This window comes from Pinus tabuliformis, chromosome Q, assembly GCF_031772625.1.
Source record: "Pinus tabuliformis cultivar Carrire ecotype Pingquan chromosome Q, CPIR1, whole genome shotgun sequence".
NCBI lineage: Eukaryota > Viridiplantae > Streptophyta > Pinopsida > Pinales > Pinaceae > Pinus > Pinus tabuliformis.
Genome location: NC_142296.1, coordinates 1,321,406,935 through 1,321,424,885, shown reverse-complemented (window position 1 = coordinate 1,321,424,885; position 17,951 = coordinate 1,321,406,935). Strand labels below are relative to the sequence as shown.

At 38.8% G+C, this 17,951-nt stretch overlaps 1 protein-coding gene across 1 annotated transcript; it reads left to right on the top strand.

Annotated features, from left to right (window-relative positions):
- The first annotated feature begins 16,389 nt into the window (after nucleotides 1-16,389).
- Nucleotides 16,390-17,490, top strand: LOC149224694 (gibberellin-regulated protein 5-like). Its single transcript, XM_089383592.1, has 4 exons — nucleotides 16,390-16,546; nucleotides 16,626-16,673; nucleotides 16,865-16,895; nucleotides 17,003-17,490. Exons 1-4 carry the CDS (start codon nucleotides 16,481-16,483, stop codon nucleotides 17,182-17,184), a joined length of 327 nt encoding a protein of 108 aa, XP_089239718.1. The 5' UTR covers nucleotides 16,390-16,480; the 3' UTR covers nucleotides 17,185-17,490.
- The last annotated feature ends 461 nt before the right edge of the window (nucleotides 17,491-17,951 follow it).

Sequence of the window (17,951 nt, the reverse complement as noted above, 5' to 3'; positions counted from 1 at the left end):
GCAAGATGGGTGGATTTCCTAAGTGGTTTTGATTTCGAGATCAAGCATTTGAAAGGGAAAGAGAACTGGGTGGTGGATGCTTTAAGTCGAAAAATACAATGTTTGTACGAGATCTCTTGTAGTGAGGGAAAAAGCACCTTCGAAGGTATGATTAAAAAGGTAGCAAAAGAAGACATCACATATCAGCAATTAAAACAACAAGTACAACAATCAACTAGCAAGGAAAACCAGCAAGGTTATACTGTGGATGTTGCTGGAATGTTGTATTACAAGAAAAGGCTGTATGTGCCTAACCAAAACAGCATTAAGAATCTGATTTTGGATGAATTTCATAGAAGTCATTATGCTGGGCACCCGGGGTATTAGAAAATAATCACTGCACTTCAAAAAGAATATTACTAGCCGGGTATGAAGAAGGATGTGGCTGAGTATTTGGCACGGTGTTTGGAGTGCCAACAAATTAAGGCAGAACATCAACACCCGGTGGGGTTATTACAACCATTACCCATTCCGAAATGGGAGTGGGAAACCATTTCTATGGACTTCATAACAAGGTTGCCTAAGACAAGGAAAAATAACGACTCCATCACGGTGGTGGTAGACCAATTGAGTAAAGCAACACATTTTATACATGTGCAATCCACTTACAGAGCTATACAGATTACCCATAGTTTTATGCAGAACATATTTAGATTGCATGGGCTACCAAGGACAATAATTTCAGAGCGTGATGTGAAATTCACATCGGTCTTTTGGAAAACATTATTTGCAAAGTTGAGGACACAGCTGAATTTCAGTACAACGTATCACACCCAGACTAACGGACAAACAGAACAGGTAAACCAGGTGGTGGAAGACATGTTAAGGGCATATGTAATGCAACAACCAACTAAGTGGGTTGAGTTTGCATACAATAACGGCTATCATTATTCATTGCAAATGAGCCCTTTTGAAGTTTTGCACAGGCGGAAGTGTCGCACACCCTCAAGCTAGGGTGGACCAGAAGACAAATTGATGTTAGGGCCGGAAATGCTGAAGGAAATGGATGAAATGGTTATGAAAGTACGATTTAATTTAAAAGCCGCTTAGGATAGGCAAAAGAACTTTGCTAACCGGAAGAGGAGGTTTAAAGAGTACCAAGTCAGTGATCATGTGTATGTGAGAATTCAAGCAAAAAGGAGCACATTGCAATGGAGCAGGTGCACCAAGTTGGCACCTCGATATTGTGGACCATTCTAGGTCTTAGCAAGAATTGGGTCGGTGGCTTACCATATCGCCTTGCCAAGTCACATACGAGTCCACAATGTCTTTCATGTCTCTGTATTAAAAAAATATGTTTATGATCCTAAACATGTAATCAGGTGGCAGGATATACAGGTGAGAATTATCTTTGACACATCAGTCTAAAAGTTTTATTTTTGAAGAAACTGATTTAGAATGTTGCATGTTACAGGTCGAACCGTAAGGAGAAATCTTGGTCGAACCACTGAACATTCTCGACTGGAGAGAAGTACTGCTACGGAAGCGAGCTATTACCCAAGTTAAAGTGTAGTGGCAACACTTTGGGCCTGATGAGGCCACTTGGGAGGATGAAGAATTCATGAAACAGGACTACCCAGGGTTGTTCATAACTGAAAGACATTGGGACGATGTCTAATTTTAGGAGGAGGAGATGTAATACCCCCATAATATTGTAAATATTTTATTTACCATAGTTAAAAAGAAAAAACAAACTCAAGGATGATGGTTATTATTTGTTGTATAGAAATTAACATTTTGTTATTAGTGAGTAAAACTGAGAAATGATTTCCTAGTAACAGGGATATCATGTAACTTCTGAGGAGGGAAGTTAATGTTTAAAAAAAACAGTTGCAAACACTAATTGCCCCCCCAATCGTGGATGGCTTCCAGGAAAAGGAAGGGAAGTGGGGGGGGACTGTGCTATAGAGGACAGACAGTAAGGAAGGGGAAAGAGCTTACCATGTCTGGTGATGATCAGATGGTAAGGGCGCAGAGCGCAAGCAACTTGTAAAGACTGATTGTCTTTGAGTAAGCCAGGGGGGAGATTTGGTCTCGAAGGACAATCTCATGGTCGGGTGGATGGCTAGCTGTAGAAAGCAGAGGTGACTTTTTTCTTGGAGTTACTTATTGGAAGAAAACACAGGTATGAAGCATTAACCAAGACTGCATCAATACCTGAATTGAAATAGAAGAATTTATTTCTGTGAGCCTCAATTTTCTTAGGATTATATTCAAATTAGAGATGCAGTGAACCCGATGACTCTATATAATTAGGATCTTTAGACTCTAGAAGGGTAATAGTAGGGGCAAGTTGCTAAGAAGAGGGTTTATCTCAGTGTAGATTTTAAATATAACTTTCTCTATTTCTATACCTATTTTGGATTGGGAAACGAGACTCGCATTAGCCAACATTTGTGTTATCAACAATTGTTAGGAAGCAGGCGGAATGATTCTGTGACAAAAGGAGAGTATACAACTATTTAAAATAGTACCATGCAATGGGGAACAAACGAAATAAGACTGTCTGAATTAATAAACTATAATAAAACAATGATGTAGGAAAACTGTGCACATTACAGACAGACCTGTGAAAATAGAAACTACTCTTGCTTTAAAATTCATTCAATTGCTAATACTGGATGGCACTTGCCGCATTCCATGACTAAAAAATAATAGAAATAAAGCAAACAGAGTTTACTGCCAAGCATGCCTTTCTTAATGTTAACAAAAATAGGGATAGAGCCACTACCGTGCGCTGTAGCCGTCGACAGAACTGAAGTGTAGTAGGTAGGTCGTCCATGAGCAGGGTTTGAGCCTCAAATAGGCAAGATTGTAACCCTCGGTTGGGTCCAGACCGAAAACCCTCCTGTATTGCAACCCTCCATTGTTAAAAAAAAGCAAATAAAGAAATAAATAGAGCATCAGAGCTGTTGGGAGAATATTTAAGGTTGCGTTCCGAGGGCAAGGTCACGGACCATCCCCATCAGAATGCGCGCGACAGTGGAAACAGGTCCAAACCCAAGTGTTGAACACGTAGTGTACCCAAACAAAAGACTGTGCATTTATATAAATGGTAAATAAATTACATTACAGAGTCAAGCACTGGCCGTGACCAAGGCTCCATGGAAGAGAAAATACATATAAATATCCATCACGAGCAAGTCTACGGAGCAAACAGTCTAAAGACATAAATAAAATAAAATGATTGTTTCTAATTTTACCACCAAACCCTCACAATAGCACATTTCAACAATAAAGAGAGAATGATGCCGCAACATAAATAAGCACAACAGTGTTATAAGATAAACCCACCACAATGGCCGAGCAATGTAATAAGATCTCGGGTTGGACGCCCAAACTCCATTACCATAAATAAATAAAGTTATACATGTAAATCAAATGAAACTCGGAGCTCTTCCCCCCCACTCAAATCTCAACAGAGTACAAAACCTGGAAGGACTACCCTTCGATGGGTACTGGAGGACCTTCGAATCTATAATTAAAAACTCTTCAGTCGAGGGCCTCAACCGGAAGGCATTCATACCTGGAACCCTTGACCACGCTCCAGGAGGGTTTCCTTAGGTAAGGGATAGGCGCCCAACCTGTATGAAAATCAAGCCAAGAAATGCATAGTTAGGAATCAGTGGTATGAATGCAAACCGCGGCAGAATAGTAGGAGAAAACAACTGCAAATGGACGTAGGTCTTACCTGAAGTGAGTTGAGCCACCAAATGTAAGAACAATTCATTCCGGCACTGCAAGAAGCTCTAGGATACCAAACCAAACCTGTGGGTAGCGTGAAGCCATGAACGAGTCAAGAGTTCACGCAATGGAAAGGAGCTGCGCTCAGTTAAAGAAATCAGAACGAAATCTCGACAACGATTGCTTACCTGTAGAAATTGTAGACCCAGATACACCAGCAAATGAGCCAAGAACTGATAGGTCGGCTCTTATAGCTGCAATGCATGGACCAAACTAGAGTAGGCTCCTCAAGGAGCTTCCCATCTAAATGAGCACCGTCACCCTAGAACCTGGTAGTATAGGTTGGAAACTGCGAAACTGTTGCCACCGTTGGATGGCGAGGGATGATCCTCACTGTAGATTGAAGCGGGATTACCAAGCGAGTGATGGGACCTGGTCAGTCTGCCCGGCCTCGTACAGAATGGGCAGACGGTGTTAATGACACCCGTAACCAAGCCATGTGATGACGGAAAACAAAAGGAAAGTTACCATATGTTTCAAATGCCGCGTGGACAAAACATGCATGTCACCCAAGTTGCGAATTAAATGAACTTCATAGCTAGTACGTTGGAAACATAAAAATCCAATGTCACATGCAAATGTGTGCAATTGGTGAATTATTAAGGTTTCCAATCATTGTATATATTGATGTAAATGTATCGTGTAAATTCCGGTAATGTCAATACCATAAAAAAAAAATTATTCGGGTTTGGAGTCATTAGAATTGGTATCAGAGCCAAGTTTCAAAAATTGTGTCCTCTGGAGAAAAAGAAAAGCAAAGACAGATAAAAGTGAAATCATTTTTATTCCCAGTTCAATTTTGAGAGTTTTGTTTTTTCTAGAAAAAAAAACAATTAAAGCATTAATCCTCTTTTTGTCACTTTTCCTTAGGTTAAGTACAGGGGAAATAGAAGACTACCAAATGAGAAGAGCAGATAGTGTCTCACGTAGGTTTACGATGGGTCAGGGACCTGTAACAGGTCCTGAAAATAACCCAAAATTATGGGTCCAACTTGGAGAAGAGGCTCGCAATACGAATCACACAATACTAGAGACTGTGCAGGAGTTGAAAAATGAAATGGCCTGACTGCAGGAAGATAACGCAAGGTTAACTCTGGAGCAGGAAAGGATTATAAAGAGCCTATCTGACAAGCAAAACCAACAACCACTGAATCCCAACGCTGAGCAGCAAAGGGAGCCTGAGGAGTGAAATCACCATACAGGACCTGAGGAGACAGAAGGAAGGGAGGAGGAACGATCTGATAATGCTTCCGAGCAGCACACCTCAAAAAGGCAACGGATAGAGTTGCAAGGGGAATTCCGCAATATCAAATCGCCACACTTTGATGGGGAATTGGAGGAAGCAGCTGAGGCATGGTTGATTAATATGAATAAATATTTATAGCTATATGAGTACGATCACAACCTCAAGGCACGGTTGGCCATTTTCCAATTGCAGGGAAAAGCCACCCTGTGGTGGGAAGAAGTTAAAATTGTAAGAGGAGTAAGCGAACAGAACATAACTTGGGAAAAATTTCAGAGGTACTTTAAGGAAAGATACTTGACCGAACGTTTCTATGACAAGAAGGCTAGGGAATTCCATGACTTGCGGTTGGGACAACAAACCATGGATGAATTTATTACTCGTTTTACTTCATTACTACGTTACGTGCCTTATATTCAAGAGGAAAAGGATAAAGTACAGAGGTTCATCAGTAGTTTACCTTTAAGCATGAGGGAAAGAATCGAGTTTGACAATCCAAAGACCATGGATGAAGTAATACGTAAAGCCAGGATTTGTTACTAGCAATGCAAACGAAAGGGAGAAATCTCGGGTAGTAAATGGAATGATAAGAGAAGTAGCAAAATGACTGTAAACAATAAAGGGAATCATGGTAGTGGTAACAAGAGTTTCACCAAGGGACAGAACAAAAGAAATTTATAGAAGAAGTCGCTCAGATCAAAGCCTACTAATGAGTCCAGAATCAATGAACAGTCGGGAAAGATGGATAGTGAAGGGACAGCAAGACCTCCGGTGCAATGTTGGGGCTGCGGTGGGCCTCATTACGTTAAAAACTACCCTCAACGAAAGGGAACCAAACAGGTTTCCCAGATCCATGAAGCATCTACAGTCAGCGATGTAGGACGGAGTTTACCAAGGATTAATGCTGCTTTGGAAGATCGTCAGGCGGAGTACTAGCTGACCATGGTGGAATTTGAAGGTAAGATCTCAGACCTTGTTGTAACAGTTTTAATTGATCTTGGAGCTACATTAAGTTATATTTGTCCTAAGGTTGTGGAGCAATGTGGAATGCAACCCGTTAAATTTAAGGACCCTTAGCTAGTACAGCTGGCTATAGGGGCAAAGAGACGAGTGCTTGTTAAAGTTAATGGATGCCCTTTAAGGATAGCCAGCCAGCCAGTGATGGCAGATTTAAATGTGCTTCCTCTTGGATCGTATGATGTACTAATTGGTATGGACTGGTTAGAAAAACACTGGTCCATAGTTAACTGTAAAATAAAAACCATTTGCTTCAGGGATGAGCTTGGGGCAAGACAGGGGTTGCAAGGAGTTAGGCGACCCATATAGATTCGGCCAATAACTGCCTCTCAGTTAGCGAAATGCATTAGGAAGGGATGTCAGATTTATGCTATCCAAGTGGGTTATGCTAACTCGAAAAATAGAACAGCCCTATTGGAAAACATTCCGGTGATTCAAGAATTTGTTGATGTGTTTCTAGAAGAGATTCCTGGGCTGCCACCTAAAAGGGACATAGACTTCACTATCGAATTAATGCCAGGGGTAGCCCCGGTATCCCGAGCACCCTATAGAGTGAGCACATCAGAATTGACGAAGCTAAAGATGCAGTTACAGGAGCTGTTGGACAAAAACTACATTCGCCCTAGTGTGTCTCCCTGGGGAGCCCCGGTATTGTTTGTTAAGAAAAAAGACGGGACCCTTCGCATGTGTATGGACTATTGTCAATTGAACAAATTGACAATCAAGAATAAGTATCCTCTACCCCGTATTGATGAACTTTTCGATCAGGTAAAAGGGGCAGCGGTATTCTCTAAGATTGATTTGCGATCAGGCTATCACCAAATCAGGATCAAAGAAGAAGACATAGCTAAAACTGCTTTTAGAACACGATATGGTCATTATGAGTTCGTGGTGTTACCCTTTGGATTAACTAACGCCCCCACAACCTTTATGTGTTTAATGAACAACATATTCCATCAGTATCTGGATAAATTTGTGCTGATTTTCATTGATGATATACTGATCTATTCCCGAACTATGGAAGAACATAAGGAGCATCTCAGATTGGTACTGCAAACCCTCCGAGAACACCAGTTATATGCCAAGTTCAGCAAGTGTGAGTTCTTTAAGGAACAAATACAATATTTGGGACATATAATCACTAAAGAAGGGATCGTGGTGGATCTCGAAAAGATAAGGACAATAATGGAGTGGCCAGTACCTAAGGATGTGGTGGACATCAGATCATTCATGGGATTAGCCAGTTACTACAGACGGTTTGTAGAAGGATTCTCGAGAGTAGCTTATCCTATCACAACTTTACAGAAGAAGGGTAGAACTTTTAAATGGACCCCAGAATGCCAAAAGAGTTTTGAGCAACTTAAGCATCTGCTCACCACCGCACCTATTCTAAGCATAGCTGATCCTAGTAAGGAATATGTGGTGTGCACGGACGCAAGCAAGGAAGGGGTAGGAGGTGTGTTGATGCAAGAAGGGAAGGTAATTGCTTACGAGTCAAGGAAATTAAAAGAACATGAACAGAAATATTCCGCTTACGATCTGGAGTTGGCAGCTGTCATCCACGCCTTAAAAATATGGCGACATTATCTTATGGGAAGAAATTTTTTATTGTTGACAGATCACCATAGTTTGACCAACTATTTTAGCCAGCCCACCTTAAACGTTAGGCAAGCACGATGGGTGGATTTCCTAAGTGGTTTTGATTTCGAGATCAAGCATTTGAAAGGGAAAGAGAACCAGGTGGCGGACGCTCTAAGTCGAAAAATACAATGTCTGTACGAGATCTCTTGTAGTGAGGGAAAAAGCACCTTCGAAGGTATGATTAAAAAGGCAACAGAAGAAGACATCACATATCAACAATTAAAACAGCAAGTACAACAGTCAACTAGCAAGGAAAACCAGCAAGGTTATATTGTGGATGTTGTTGGAATGTTGTATTACAAGAAAAGGTTGTATGTGCCTACCCAAAACAGCATTAAGAATCTGATTTTGGATGAATTTCATAGAAGTCATTATGTTGGGCACCCGGGGTATCAGAAAATGATCACTGCACTTCGAAAAGAATATTACTGGCCGGGTATGAAGAAGGATGTGGCTGAGTATTTGGCACGGTGTTTGGAGTGCCAACAAATTAAGGCAGAACATCAACACCCGGCGGGGTTATTGCAACCATTACCCATTCTGGAATGGAAGTGGGAAACCATTTCTATGGACTTCATAATAGGGTTGCCTAAGACAAGGAAAAATAACGACTCCATCATGGTGGTGGTAGACAAATTGAGTAAAGTAGCACATTTTATACCTGTGCAATCCACTTACAGAGCTGTACAGATTGCCCATATTTTTATGCAGAACATATTTAGATTGCATGGGCTACCGAGGACAATAATTTCATACCATGACGTGAAATTCACATCGGTCTTTTGGAAAACATTATTTGCAGAGTTGGGGACACAGCTAAATTTTATTACAGTGTATCACCCCCAGACTGACGGACAAACAGAACAGGTAAACCAGGTGGTGGAAGACATGTTAAGGGCATATGTAATGCAACAACCAACTAAGTGGGAGGAGTATCTACACTTGGTTGAGTTTGCATACACTAACGGCTATCATACTTCATTGCAAATGAGCCCTTTTGAAGTTTTGTACAGGCGGAAGTGTCGCACACCCTCAAGTTGGGGTGGACCAAAAGACAAATTGATGTTAGGGCCAGAAATGCTTAAGGAAATGGAGGAAATGGTTAAGAAAGTATGGTTTAATTTAAAAGCCGCTCAGGATAGGCAAAAGAACTTTGCTGACCGGAAGAGGAGGTTTAAAGAGTACCAAGTCGGTGATCATGTGTATGTGAGAATTCAAGCAAAAAGGAGCACATTGCAATGGAGCGGGTGCACCAAGTTGGCACCTCGATATTGTGGACCATTCCAGGTCTTAGCAAGAATTGGGCCGATGGCTTACCAGCTCGCCCTACCAAGTCACATACGAGTCCACAATGTCTTTCATGTCTCTGTATTAAAAAAATATGTTTATGATCCTAAACATGTAATCAGATGGTAGGATATACAGGTGAGAATTATCTCTGATAGATCAGTCTAAAAGTTTTCTTTTTGAAGAAACTGATTTAGAATGTTGCATGTTGCAGGTCGAACCGGAAGGAGAAATCTTGGTCGAACCGCTGAACATTCTCGACCGGAGAGAAGTATTGCTGCGGAAGCGAGCTATTACCCAAGTTAAAGTGCAGTGGCAGCACTTTGGGCCTGATGAGGCCACTTGGGAGGATGAAGAATTCATGAAACAGGCTTACCCAGGGCTGTTCATAACTGAAAGACATCAGGACGATGTCTAATTTCAGGAGGGGGAGATGTAATACCCCCAGAATATTGTAAATATTTTATTTACCATAGTTAAAAAGAAAAACAAACTGAAGGATGATGGTTATTATCTGTTGTATAAATTAACATTTTGTTATTAGTGAATAAAAATGAGAAATGATTTCCTAGTAACAGGGATATCATGTAACTTCTGAGGAGGGAAGTTAATGTAAAAAAAAAACAGTTGCAAATCCTAACTGCCCCCCCCCAATCGTGGATGGCTTCCAGGAAAAGGAAGGGAGGGGGGGTGGTGAAACTGTGCTGTAGAGGACAGACAGTAAGGAAGGGGAAAGAGCTTACCATGTCTGGTGATGATCACATGGTAAGGGCGTAGAGCATAAGAAACTTGTAAAGACTGATTGTATTTGAGTAAGCTAGGGGGGAGATTTGGCCTTGAAGGACAATCTCATGGTCGGGTGGATGGCTAGCTGCAGAAAGCAGAGGTGACTTTTTTCTTGGAGTTACTTATTGGAAGAAAACACAAGTATGAAGCATTTAACCGAGACTGCATCAACATCTGAATTGAAATAGAAGAATTTATTTCTATGAGCCTCAGTTTTCTGAGGATTATATTCAAATTGGAGACGCAGTGAACCTGATGACTCTATATAATTAGGTTCTTTAGACGTTGGAAGGGTAATAGCAGGGGCAAGTCACTAAGAAGAGGGTTTATCTCAGTGTAGAGTTTAAATATAACTTTCTCTGTTTTCTATACCTATTTTGGATTGGGAAATGGGACTCGCATTAGCCAACATTTGTGTTATCAACAATTGTTAGAAAGCAGGCAGAATGATTCTGTGACAAAAGGAGAGTATGCAACTATTTAAAACAGTACCATGCAATTGGGAACAAACGAAATAAGACTGTATGAATTAATAAACTATAATAAAACAATGATGTAGGAAAACTGTGCACATTACAGACAGACATGTGAAAATAGAAACTACTCTTGCTTTAAAATTCATTCAATTGCTAATACTGGATGGCACTTGCCGCATTCCATGACTAAACAATTAATAGAAATAAAGCAAACAGAGTTTACTGCCAAGCATGCCTTTCTTACTGTTAACAAAAATAGGGATAGATGTTGTTGGGAAAAGTATCCATTCGGAATGCCCCTATCCCACTCTCTAAGGTGTGATAGTGCCTTAGCAAAAAACAAGGAAAACTACTTGAGTATTTCTTATTTATGAAATGTAAATGAGGAGGAAGGATGTAACTAACCTGTGTCTTCTGCTAGTTTGTTGATCCAATCGCTCCTCTCTTCAATAGCTCCCAGCTCCCTGCTCCCTTACTGGCCCAGCTTCACCGAATTCCTGCAAGATCACAAGAGAGAGAAACTACACGAAGATATAGATATACATTCATAAAAAGTTCAAGATCAGATTAAGCTAAACATGCAAATATAACAAAACATCATTGATACACAGCATGTAGGAGAAACTCAAATAGTTTATTGATAGAATAAGAAAGTCCAAGAGGAGATACAACCAAGTGAGTTCCGATCCAGCATCTACCTCCCAGCAAAGGAATCCCTTCCTCTCCTCCAACAAAGCATAAATCACCCAATGTACTAATCTCAATCTCAAACCAATAGCAATTCTCTGCAAAGTACAAAATTCCAGCCTCCTGGATCTCTGGGATGAGGGATCCATATATAGATGTAAGCAGAGAGGATGAGTCAGCTTATGTTCTGACTTGTGGCTTCTCTCTGTCAGTTCTTGCTTCCACTTGGAGACTGAGAGCCTCTTACTCATCACTTGGTCGAATTCAGTGAGGCAAGTGTCATTGGAGAAGATTCTGGAAGCTTCCATGGTCTTTCCACCTCGTTGAATGACTCTGCCACTTGTCCTTTCCCGCTCAACGCACCTGGGTAGTGCATTCAAGTGCGTTGCAACGCACCTAGACAGTGTACTGGGGTGCTTTGCAACGCAGGCAGCTAGTGGAGCACTTGAATTGATCCTGAATTGACTGTTTCTGAGTGGTTTTTGGTGGAGAACTTCTGGGAGAAGCTGTCATTGGTTGACCTTGTTCCTTTAGGAGCTGTAACAACATCTTTAGGGACTTTGGATCCCTTGAATTATGGACATTTCATGCTTATAGCTGTAAGGCACAAAAATGTCTATAACAATAGAGCCACTACTGTGCGCTATAGCCATCGACAGAACTGAAGTGCAGTAGGTAGGCTGTCCCATAAGCAGGGTTTGAGCCTCGAATAGGCAAGACTGTAACCCTCGGTTGGGTCCAGACCGAAAACCCTCCCATATTGCAACCCTCCATTGTTAAAAAAAGCAAATAAAGAAATAAATAGAGCATCAGGGCTGTCAGGAGAAGATTTAAGGTTGCGTTCCGAGGGCAAGTTCACAGACCTTCCCCATCAGAATGCGCGGGACAGTGGAAACAGGTCCAAACCCAAGTGCCGAACACGTAGTGTACCCAAACAAAACATTGTGCATTTATATAAATGGTAAATAAATTACATTACAGAGTCAATCGCTGGCCATGACCAAGGCTCTATGGAAGAGAAACTACATATAAATATCCATCATAGGCAAGTCCGCGGAGCGAATAGTCTAAAGAGATAAATTAAATAAAACGAATGTTTCTAATTTTACCACCAAACCCTCACAGTAGCACATTTCAACAGTAAAGAGAGAATGATGCCGCAACATAAATAAGCACAACAGTGCTATAAGATAAACCCACCACAATGGCCAAGCAATGTAATAAGATCTCAGGTTGGATGGACGCCCAAACTCCATTACCATAAATAAATAAAGTTATACATGTAAATCAAAAGAAACTCGGAGCTCTTATCCCCCCACTCAAATCTCAACAGAGTACAAAGCCTGGAAGGGCTACCCTTCGATGGGTACTGGAGGACCTTCGAATCTATAATTAAAAACTCTTCAATCGAGGGCCTCGGCCAGAAGGTATTCATACCTAGAACCCTTGACCACGCTCCAGGAGGGTTTCCTTAGGTAAGGGATAGGCGCCCAACCTGTATGAAAATCAAGCCAAGAAATGCAGAGTTAGGAATCAGTGGTATGAATGCAAACCGCGACAGAATAGTACGAGAAAACAACCGCAAATGGATGTAGGTCTTACCTGAAGTGAGTTGAGCCACCAAATGTAAGAACAATTCATTCCGGCGCTGCAAGAAGCTCTAGGATACCAAACCAAACCTGCGGGTAGCGTGAAGCCATGAACGAGTCAAGAGTTCACGCAGTGGAAAGGAGTCATGCTCAGTTAAAGAAATCAAAATGAAATCTCGGCAATGATTGCTTACCTGTAGAAATTGTAGACCCAAATACGCCAGCAAATGAGCCAAGAACTGATAGGTCGGCTCTTAGAGCTGCAATGCATGGACCAAACCAAAGCAGGCTCCTCAAGGAGCTGCCCATCCAAATGAGCACCGTCACCCTAGAACCCGGTAGTATAGGTTGGAAACCGCGAAACTGTTGCCACCATTGGATGGCGAGGGACGATCCTCACTGTAGATTGAAGCGAGATTACCAAGTGAGCGATGGGACCTTGTCAATCCGCCCAGCCTCGTACAGAATGAGTGGACGGTGTTAATGACACCCGTAACCAAGCCATGTGATGACGGAAAACAAAAGGAAAGTTACCATATGTTTCAAATGCCGCGTGGACAAAACATGCATGTCACCCAAGCTGCGAATTAAATGAACTTCATAGCTAGTATGTTGGAAACATAAAAATCCAATGCCGCATGCAAATGTGTGCAATTAGTGAATTATTAAGGTTTCCAATCATTGTATATATTGATGTAAATGTATCGTGTAAATTCCAGTAATGTCAATAAAATAAAAAATTATTCGGGTCTAGAGTCATTACAATGTTAAATAGTTTATAAATTATATATATTAATAACTTATTACTTAATAAAAGTTAAGACATCTCAAAACATATTAATGTAAATTTTTATTTTAGAAATGTGTACCTTATTAATTTTATCACAACAAACCAACTTGTAAGTATTAAATCCAAATGGGAAATAGAAGAACTAGTTCATCCAATCACCAAAATATAAATTTTCAATAGTTAAGAAAAATTGCCCAACGACCACAAAGGTTATAAACCAGTGAACTCATTTTCTTATGTTTTGGATGGAGAGAGTTAAACTATTTAAACATTGCCTCCCTATTATTCTTATGTAATAAAAAAAGTGCTCAACCAACTTATTTGAATATCCTCTTTTATTAAGATAGTGAAACTTACGTGACATGTTTCAAATATTCTTAAATAAATATCCTCTTTTATTAAGAAAGTAAAACTTATGTAACATGTCGTTTGAAAGATTCTTAAATAAAGTTTCCACGCACTTGCTAAAAACTCTAGATAAATCCCTACATGATGTGATGAGAATTTGATCCATTGCTATAGTATAACTAACCAATAAGATATTTAAGTGGACCTCCTTTCAATTTTGTGAGAATGCGAGCCATTGCTGGAGTATAACCTAACTAACAAGATATTTAAGTGGACTCTTTTTAAATTTTGTGAGAATGCGACCCATTGCTGGGCATAACCTAACTAACAATATATTTAAGTGGACTTCGTTTCAAATTTGTGAGCGGAGGAGGGATTGATTTTGAATTTTTTTCATAATATTAAATTTTATAATTTTATTAATTGATAAGAAATTTAATATTTAAAATGATAAAGAATTGATAGGAAGTTTAATAAGATAAAAATTTAGACCGTTTATATATATATATAGGTATGTGTTTTTCTTCTTAAGAAGTTAGGAGACTAATGTTCACATTAATTGTCTTTATCCTTTTGTTTCCCTTACAGCGTTTTTGCTTCTGTACAGGAGGGCTACAGGTGGTGGAGTGAGCAAAGCATCTCTCTTCGCTCCATGTTTGTTTCGGTTATCTGGCTCTTATGGAAGTGGAGAAATGATTGTATTTTCCAAGATCTCAGAACTCCTCTTGTATCCATCTTGCTGCGGATATCTGATTTCTCTATCGCTCCTGATGTGTAGGGATCTCTCTCCTACAGGTTCTGATGTTGACTTTTTTGTATACTTTTCCAACCGCTGTCTTCGCTGGGTCGATATGCTTATGGTGCTCTCGCTATTTCTGTTTCCTTTCTCATTAGGACCAATGATCTCATTTTGCCTCATGCTGGCACGGGACTTTCTCCGCATAGTCAATCTATATCTGTATATCTGTATATTTTCCATTCTCAGTTTTTCTCTGTTCTGCCGTGGTTGTCTCCAGGCAATATGGAATATTTAACTGCTGTATCAAAGTTTCATTATATTCTCTTAATATAATCTATCTGGTTTTTTTCTTCTGAAAAAAAAAGAAGTTACAGGATCAAAACGAGAGGGGTAGAGTATGTATGCTTTTGTAGATTTAGCAGTCAAATCGTTGCGTAGAGGTGGGTCCCTTGTCCCACAAACAAAGGGGTCTCATACACCAATTTGGTGTATAGCTTGGCTATGGCCTTAACAATAGATATTATTATTATTATTATTATTATTATTTTAATTATAATAAAAAATTGAAATTATAGAAATATATATGAGAGTTTTTTATTAAAAATAATATTTAATTAACTAATTTATTTATTAATTTAAAAAGATAGAAATCTTAGATGCATATTTTTATTATAGAAGTTTGCAGTTTATTAAATAGATTTAATGATTATTTTTTGGATATTCTTTTTAGTTAATTTTGCTCAAAATTAAGTAGAAAAATTTAAAAATTATAAGTTTAAGTTGTTTAATCTGTTAAATTAAAATGACTTAAAATTTGTTAGGATTTTGAATCCATTTATATATTCAAAAATACTTTTTAAATAATAAAAAAATAACCATCTACTTGAAATTATATTATATTATCAAATTATGGAAAAAAACCAAAAAAAAACTTAAATAGATAACTAATTATTTTTAATATAATAATATAAATAAACTTTTAAAAATAATAAAATAAATTAAATATAACAAAATAAATAATAAATAATAATTGTTTTTTTTAACTAAATTTATTTTTCTAATATAATCACATAAATATATTTAAATATTTTGTAACTAAATATTTAAATATCAAATTCAAAATATTATTTTATTCATTAATTAACTCATTACACAAAATAATATCTTTCCAATTTCAAATTAAAAATAAATAAAAATAAAATAACAAATAATACTTTCCTCCCATAACAATATATTTTATCAATAACATTTAATTATTTGATAGCAAAGTGGTTAGACATTATTAAATTTAAAATATCTTTAAATTCAATAATAACATGGGATATGGAATCGAGTGAAATATAAAATGATCATTTATTTTAATTATTACAAATTGTAATTTAAAACAGTAAATTTATTTAAACAATACAAACCAACATTTCCACGATTCTTCATCAACCAAATTCAAGAAACCCCTAGAGGCTTACCAAATCAACCCAGTAGGCGAGATACAGTCAAACTCGTAAAATGACTTCATTTCTTCAAGGTGGTTGATGGATGCACATGCGAGACAGGGCACAAGACACATGGAGGTCCGGCACAGATTGTGAATCCAACTGACTACGCATTGTCCAATACCCCAACAGTCGGTGCACATGGGTGGTTTCTTACTGTTATTCCTTATTTCCACTTTACGCACCCCATTTTCGGCGTTCATCCTGCATTCATTTGCGGAGGGTCCCACATACCTCGTTTTTTCAACGCTCTCGAGTCCCACCGACGTAGACATTGGCGGATCAAGAAAGTTTTGAGGAGCACAGACGTCCCTCCCCGACCTCAAACTGTACCACGGACCAGATGATACGAAAGCCGTACACGCGGTTTTCTTCTAAATTTAGTTTAGTAGGACCCACCGGATAATCGAGTCCCGTGAAGCCTCCTTGATTTTCGATAATGCCAGTGCACTTGTAATTCCTCTCATCCCTAGACGAGCCTGTTCCTTTTTCAGTTCCGTTCCTATATAATGCTCACACCTCCTCTGCCTATTACTCACACCAACTTCTGAGCAATTTTATTGAGTCAAGTGACCTACTACCTATTGCCCACTTGACTCTCATGGCGCGTCTTTTATCATTTGTTGTGCTTCTTACTGTATTCGCCCTCTTCATATGGAATATTGAGGTGAGTTGCAAAGTCTATACCATTACATGTAATCAATTATTGAGAACTTTGCATAACAATGTCCACTCTGATTGTGCAGGCAGCGTTACCATACAGTAATGGGGGTACCTGGATGGAGCAAAAGCGGGTAAGTTTTCTCATTTTACTTATATGACAAGGATTTCAAATCCTTATGAATGTGGGATTATCCTTAAGATTTCTTATTAGATTTATCACTATCGAATTCAATAGATCTATGTTAAATTGGATCTGGTCAATATCTTTTGCTACATGGTTAATTGTTGTTTTTGACCATTTTTGCATCTCTGGTTCATGTAGGGAAGGGGCAGTGGCAGACTTCATCCTTCAGGTTCGGCCTTTTCTGGTTCTTGTTTTGTAATGGTGACACTCTGTATTCTTTACTTGTAGGTTGTATATGTGATTAATATGATGTAATGTGATTGAATGTTAATGCAGAATGCGGGGGAAGGTGTTCATACCGGTGTTCGGCCACTTCTCACAAGAAGCCATGCATGTTCTTCTGCCAAAAGTGCTGCGCAAAGTGTCTGTGTGTTCCTCCCGGGACTTATGGAAACAAACAAGTATGCCCTTGCTACAACAACTGGAAGACTCAGCAAGGCGGCCCCAAGTGCCCTTGAGCATTTGATTAATCCACTAGTTTCATATTCTGTAAGTTTAGAATAATGGCAATGCTGCTTCATATTATAGATAAGCAGACAATGTTTGTCTAAAATATATATGGGTATGGATCAGCAGATCTGTTTTGAGTGAGTGAGTACGTTCTTCTGCGTGAGAGATCCTAAAATTAATTTCTCCTGGAAGAAAAGCTAAGAATGGTTTATAGTATTTGTACACCCATGTTTATGTAATGCCTGCGGGTAGTAAACTGTGGTGCTGTTTTAAGCTTATCTTTTAATTTATCATGAGATTACGGGATTACAGTATTAGGGTTTGACAAATGTGTTTTGGGTGAGTTTCATCATGGACATTGGACGGTACATGTATTTATATTTGAATATATTCTAGGATGGTTGGAAATTGGATAAATCAAAGTTACATGTGTTTTGTGAGCTGGATTAACTATTTTTTAGATTTTTAATTTTGGGATGCCAATGTTGATTAATACTTGATTTTGGATTTTGGTATAATGATAATGATAATTTCCAACAAAGATAAAAATAAAAACCTGGAAAATTAAATTGCACCATAAATTTGCATTTTTGGATTTTGGAATAATCACCATCGTAATTCCAACAAAAATAAAAGTAAAAACTTAAAATAATTAAAGTGGACCATGAATTTGCATTTTTATGGATTTTGGTAAAATCATAATCGTAATTCCCAACAAAAATAACGATAAAAACCTAAAATAATTAAAGTGGACCATGAATTTGCATTTTGAACC